We start from the raw sequence: 6,978 nt of genomic DNA, 5'->3' as shown, positions 1-6,978 counted from the left end.
GCCATTATTAGTCTCAAAGTGGGTTCCTCGTCACCGAAAGTAATCTAGACTTTGAAAAAAAAACGAAAATTTAGTAAACAAGTCCGGTTTAGCTTTCTATTTGAAGCTAACGGCATGAATCACAGTAATTAAAATCTATTTTCATATCGTAAATAATATTAGTCTTGAAGTGTGGACACAAAGTGAGGTGTTTCTATAATGTAGTAAACAATCCACTAAAACCACACTACTGATTAATAAATGTACCGTATTGTAGACGACATAGTTTTAGCTCTTTGCAGCGAAGGTTACTATCTGTATAAACTGAAGATGTACAGAAGAGCCAGTGGGACCTTGTAAAGTAGATGCTCCAAACTGTAAAATAAATACATCTGGTAACTTCTTTACAAGCTACCATCTACTGAGAGACTTGGAAGAAGAAATTTCCATAACCACTGGGACCATAAGGGAGATCAGGACACATAGTTATCACAGAAATATAGTGCCAGGAGAACAAAACAAAAGAAGTAAGGAGGGGCATTTGACCACAAATGTAAATGTAATTGAAACGTTTATATAACAACTCCATAGTGCTTGAGGCAAGCAGTTCTTACATGCATGGTTCTACCCACCCTACCAGCAAGCGTGTGAAGCGTTTAACATCAATGGTTCAACATCCATATTACCATTTACCTTTACAAGACTAGGGTTGACTTTATACACTGTCTGTTCAATATTTATAGACCACAGGTTCCAGTCTCAAGTTCTAACTTACCTATTCTTTTATAAATCACGTTTTATACGAATAACTTGGCTCATCTAATGCAATATTATTACATACTTAAAAAAATGCTGGAGACGTCTAACGAGAAAGTAGACGTAAGAAAAACTTGCTTGTACAACATGGCGTAAAAATACAAAACATATACCAGTCTCTTGCTTAATAATAATAACAGTAAACAAACAAACATTTTATCCAACATATTTCAGCAAGTAATATTTTAAATTCTGACTATTAAACGTGACACTTGTGTACAGTTATGGATGCTTTTAGGCACCAATAATTAATTAATTAATTACAAAGGAAATAATAAGAAAAAAAACACTAAATTTTTATATATATATAATGTTAAATCTTAAAATGTAATCAAAATACGCCCCTCCCACCCACTCAAAAAAGAAATATATAAAAAAAACTAGTTCGTCAAATAATTTTACACTTGTTCACCTGTTATACACAGCAGATTCTTGTTTGTTTGTTTTTTGAATTTCGCGCAAAGCTACACGAGGGCTATCTGCGCTAGCCGTCCCTAATTTAGCAGTGTAAGACTAGAGGGAAGGCAGTTAGTCATCACCACCCACCGCCAACTCTTGGGCTACTCTTTTACCAACGAATAGTGGGATTGACCGTCACATTATAACGCCCCCACGGCTGAAAGGGCGACCATGTTTGGTGTGACGGGGATTCGAACCCGCAACCCGCAGATTGCGAGTCGAGTGCCCTAACCATCTGGCCATGCCGGGCCATAGATTCTTACCCAAGTTGGTATATAATTGACAAGAAGGGCTAACGTCAATGATATCTAAACTCTAGTACGTAGTTATGTACCACTCATAACTTTACGGGTTTTTTTTTTTACATTTATTTTTTTATTTCTGTAGGTTTTCTCTTTGCACATATTTCGATAACATTACAAGATTTGGTATTTTCAATTCTTTGTTTGGTGGTTGCTGACAGCTTTCTTCTATTTGCGTCATGATGATGTTAAGTTTTTATTTTGTTATTACGTTTATTATTACGATAGAATGTATCTGTTTATTTTTTTTTATTTTTGTTGTTTTAAATATAATATTTTTCTTTCTATGCTGTGTTTATTTTTAGGGTGCTTCGTGAGCCAATCGGACGGATGCATTTTGCTGGGACAGAGACTGCCACTTATTGGTCGGGTTATATGGAAGGGGCTATCGAAGCTGGTGAACGGTCTGCACGAGAAGTTTTGAACACAATGGGACTGCTTTCAAGTCACTTGATATGGCAAGAAGAACCTCCTTCAGACGTAAGTTCACAAGAAAATGTAAAACAACAATCGCTCATCATACGCTAGCATGTAATTGTTTAGCGGCCAAACTTAATTGTTCTTAAAGAACACATACAGTGGAGACCTACGATGTTTTCTTTTGTGGTTTAGTAGAATTTAATACCTTACTAAAATAGAATTATTGAATTTTGTTTTATCGTGCAATTATTGAAAACTGTTTTATGAACACTCGTTAAATTAGCTGTCCTATTTTTCTTTCATTGATTGAGTATTTCCAGTGATAATATTTATTTCATTTTTAGATTATTCCTATAAAGCCATTTAAAGCCAGTTTTTTGGAGCGTAACTTACCGTCTGTCCAAGGACTATTGAAGTTGATAGCTGTGTCAACCATTCTTGAAATGGCAGCAGTCGGTGCGTTCTACTACTTGAGATTTGTCAAAAAATAAATCACCACCAAGTTTGAAAACAAGAAACCTTTAAAATGATATGTTATACTTTCATGTAAATCATTCTTATATTAATTTTTTGTATTATAAAATCTGTAGACTAGCTTCTTCGATCTTGAAAAGTTTTGAGGTTAACATATAAATGTAACTTGTGAAAGTAATGAGTTACATCCGTAGAGATGATGTAAAATATCAGTTGAATTTGATTTTCTCTAGATGGCGCCTGTTGTAAACTAGATGATTGGTAAACTAAGAATGGAAAATTGTCATTTGAACTAATCGAATAACTTGTAATTTCATCAGCTATAACAGCATACGAAAGTTGTTGTAACGGAAATAGCACTCAATGTAACGCTATATATACAAGCGAATGTTGTGCTGAAAATCAGAAAGTAGAATACGAATAAAAACTAGTGTCAATAAACAAGAAATAATAAAGAGAAGTAGTAAGCTGTATTTGGTAACTTTTTGATTTCTTTTTAAAACTGCCATCCTCAGATTACTATAAAAACTATTTAATATACGCAGTAGGTTACTAGGTGGAAAACGTAGTTTTTCAGAGTTTGGTACATAAACATAAGTGAGAGGATCTGAAATAAATTAGTGTAGAAACAACAAGAATGACAAATAAGTACACAGCACAGATTTACATTTTATTAATGTAGAAAAGTTTATAATTACATCCATAAACATAAACAATGTAAAGTGGTATATATTTGTAGAGTGTCATAGCAACAATACTAAAATGGAATACGTAATTATAAGGTAAAACCCTGCCATCACGTAATTATAAGCCAAAACCCTGCCATCACTAAGATCATCATAAAGTCTTAAATTTTCTGCATTGTTATAGGTTTCACACTAATCATGACAAAACCTGACATAAAAGTATGTTTTATTTTCAAAATAATTGCATAATAAATGTCAAGAACTATAAAAAGGAAGTTAAAGTGACCAAACAGGTTCCTACGGTCAACTAACGTGATTCATTTCTGTGGACTTTCCTCTCAAATCTTTGGTAATAAACTACATCCATAACAGTTGAGTAATTACTAAAATCTTCAGTGTAGCTTGAAGTTACAATTACTATTAGTTTTGGAGCATGACTGATCCCACATCTAAAATATCATAATTTTGGAGAATGCTTGTGTGTTTTCAGCACAATGGCATAGCTGTGCTAGGTCCACCGCGGAGAACCGAACCATGGGTTTTAGAGTTGTTAGTCCGTGCACTTACCGCTGACCCACCAGCAGACACGTTGTTTTTTCCACGTTAGCAGGCTTAGATCGACTAGCGTATAAAATTGTTACAAAAATTATAGAGAAATAAATTATAAAAATCAATAACAGAACAAAGAAATGGAGTATATACATCACATCGCGTGTGCATTAATTTTTGGAAAAGCCTTGTTGTATAAAAGAAATAAACAAAAGAGTAAAACACTGACAGATAATACGTACAGGCGTTCCAAAAGTATTCACCCTTCTGCAAAGTTTCCACATTTTGTTTCTGTCTGAACTTGCAATCATGAAACTTTCAAATGGGATTTTATATTTAGAATCTACACAATCTACTCCAAGCTGAGAAAGCTAAAGAAATGTAGATATTATGTAAGTAAGTTAGATTCAAAATATATATATATATATATATTCTCAATTCTATAAGTATTCAACCCCTTTGCCACGGTGAATGCCCTGGTGTGGCATAGTCAAAGTCCTGACTTGAATCGAATGTAAAATGTATGCCAAGACTTGAAGATTGCAGTCCATCAACGATCCCCAACGAAGTTGTCAGAATTGGAGTCATTTTACCAGGAAAAATGGGCAAAAATTACCCGATACCATTGGGCAAACCTGGTAGAGATCTATCCATAAAGACTCACAGCAATAATTGCTGCCAAAGGTGCTTCTACCAAGTACTGACTTAAGGAGCTAAATACTTATGCAATCAGCAAATTTCAGTTTATATATATTTTCTTTGCGGATTTTGCTGACATTCAACCTCCTTCACGCATAACAGTGTTGAGTTTGATCATTACAGTTTTGAATAAAAACAAGTTCATAAAAAAATGTTTACATTATTTGTATTTCACCAAAATGAGACATTATTGGTAGGGAGTGAATACGTTTCCAAAGCACTGTAATAAACTGTTAGAATAAAACAAGTATGAGTGAATTTAAAAACAAGAGAAGTATAATTTGAAACAAGGGGAAGAAAATTTCATATTTACAGACATCAAACAACAATAAAATGTCAAATTTACATTACAGTAAATAACAGTAATTAAAATTTAAAAAATGTTTAGTCCTGATAAGGGAAAGGATTCCTGTGATATAAATATGGCGCTGTTAAAATACATCATATGTATAAAATGCTGTCATCTATATTCTCGTTTATGCACTATTTGCAAACGATTTATTTTATAGTAAAGTTTGAAAAAGTCCTAAAGATAATAACAGTTGTTGTTCTCTGCCATCAGATTAACTAAATCTGCAAATATTCATAATTACCATAAAGATAGAAAATGCATACATTGGGTCTTTAAATACAGGTTCGCAAGTTTGGATTATTGCTTTAATTTATTGCATTTCGTATTTATTTTGATATTTTATGTCTTTATAGTCCATTAAATATATCTATTAAAACTCTTCAACTTTATAAAAAAAAATAGGAACAGCTTATTACATTGGTCCATTGATTTTTACCATGAGCATTGTACGCTCACTGTACACAACAAAGTAACATAAGCAAAAATACGACTCAGGAATTTGTTAAAATGTGTAATTTAGAAATGCTACAGAATTGAAGATTTCTCATAACTCAGCAGACTCAGGGAGAGTAAGTTTGGAAGCCTTATAATGTTAGAATAGAATATACAGTACATTTGTTTGTTTCAGAATTTCGTGCAAAGCTATGCCCAGAATTGTTGATTTCTCATAACTCAGCAGACCCAGGGAGAGTAAGTGTGGAAGCCTTATAATGTTAGAATAGCATATACAGTACATTTGTTTGTTTCAGAATTTCTTGCAAAGCTATGCCCAGAATTGTTGATTTCTCATAACTCAGCAGACCCAGGGAGAGTAAGTGTGGAAGCCTTATAATGTTAGAATAGCATATACAGTACATTTGTTTGTTTCAGAATTTCGTGCAAAGCTGTGCCCAGAATTGTTGATTTTCAACTTGAAATTCATATATATATATATATATATAATTATATTATAATAATAGCTTTATAAAACATAATGACAATTCCTTTTTATGGCGATAGTCCTGAAGCGTAGTTTCCATTGCAAAAGGTTTTGTCCAAATCATACCCCTCTTCCCTACTGACTTTCCATAAGCCGTTTAGTGTACGAGAACGGTGTCTTCTTAGTATCTGCTTCAACAGTTTGATTGCACAGAAATCCATAGACAGTACATTTGATATGTCTTCATACGGGATAGCATTCCATTCTCCATCTACTTGAGGTAGGCGACGGTTGAATAAATATATTGTAGGAACAGCCTGAGTACATTTGACTTGTATATTTTTCCAGATGTAGATTCTTCTTGATTATGTTGCCTACTTTTACCTGGGGCATATGGATGGCTTTTGTCAATGACCTTTGTGTTCATGGATTCTCACGTGTTACAAGCTGCCGCACTTTGTTTATCACGACTGGAGTAAGATTTCTTGTAAGTTTCGTTCTGAACAGTTTGGGTGTTCTTAGTTGATCCACATTCGTTTGTTTCCAAATCCATTACGATTAAGAGATATCTTCGTCTTGGAAATCCTAAATCCCCGATTTGAACATATACTTATCATCTCAGTGAATGAACATTTTGCGTCATGAAGGGTTGATTCATACACTTCCTGAAATCGACGAATTTTCGGTAGCAAACCACTATTTACAAAACGCCAAAGAATATCAACATGTAGGTCTGATGCATTCTGTACCACCCCGTCATGTTGTATCGGCTGTCATTCTCAAGTGACTTGCTGATTTGGTTATTCAAAATCGGTTTAATATAATATACTCAACCCTGCAGTTCTTAGCCTAATTTCCCACTGCTTAAACTATATATCATATATGTAATAATAAAATGTTTAGTTACATAAAATAGATTATTACTATTATTATAATCTTATTTTCATTTTTATAGGATTCTTTTAGTCCTTTTTTAACTCACCATATAATAACCTAATTTACAGGTGCGTGAATAATATTATGGCATTACACTTAATGTATCATTCGATGTTATACAGCGGACCAACAGATAATTTATTATATCTTACAAGAGGCTTAACTATTTCTTTGGGTTCCTTACCCAAACTGTGCTGGTGAGCCTTAAGTTACAGAGGGTAATTTGTTTGTTTGTAATTAAACACAAACCTACACAATGGGCTATCTGTGATCTGCCCACCACTGGTATCGAAACCCGGATTCTAGCGTTGTAAGTCCGCAGACATACCGCTACAGAGGGTAAGGCAAATCAAAGATTGCATAAGGCCTCTATGTCACAGGTTATAT

General features: G+C 33.7%; 1 protein-coding gene across 2 annotated transcripts in view; it reads left to right on the top strand.

Annotated features, from left to right (window-relative positions):
- Positions 1-2,923, top strand: part of LOC106461291 (amine oxidase [flavin-containing] B-like) — a 42,957-nt gene extending 40,034 nt beyond the window's left edge. For both annotated transcript variants that reach the window (XM_022388161.1, XM_013921107.2), the window contains 2 exons: positions 1,862-2,036; positions 2,321-2,923. In XM_022388161.1, coding sequence (XP_022243869.1) covers positions 1,862-2,036; positions 2,321-2,467 — 322 coding nt within the window. In that variant the 3' untranslated portion in view covers positions 2,468-2,923. The remainder of the gene's footprint in view (positions 1-1,861; positions 2,037-2,320) is intronic.
- Positions 2,924-6,978: the final 4,055 nt, after the last annotated feature.

This window comes from Limulus polyphemus, unplaced genomic scaffold (assembly GCF_000517525.1).
Source record: "Limulus polyphemus unplaced genomic scaffold, Limulus_polyphemus-2.1.2 Scaffold927, whole genome shotgun sequence".
NCBI classification, from domain to species: Eukaryota; Metazoa; Arthropoda; class Merostomata; order Xiphosura; family Limulidae; genus Limulus; species Limulus polyphemus.
The sequence above is the reverse complement of the archived record's forward strand: the minus strand, read 5'-3'. Positions and strand labels throughout refer to the sequence as shown.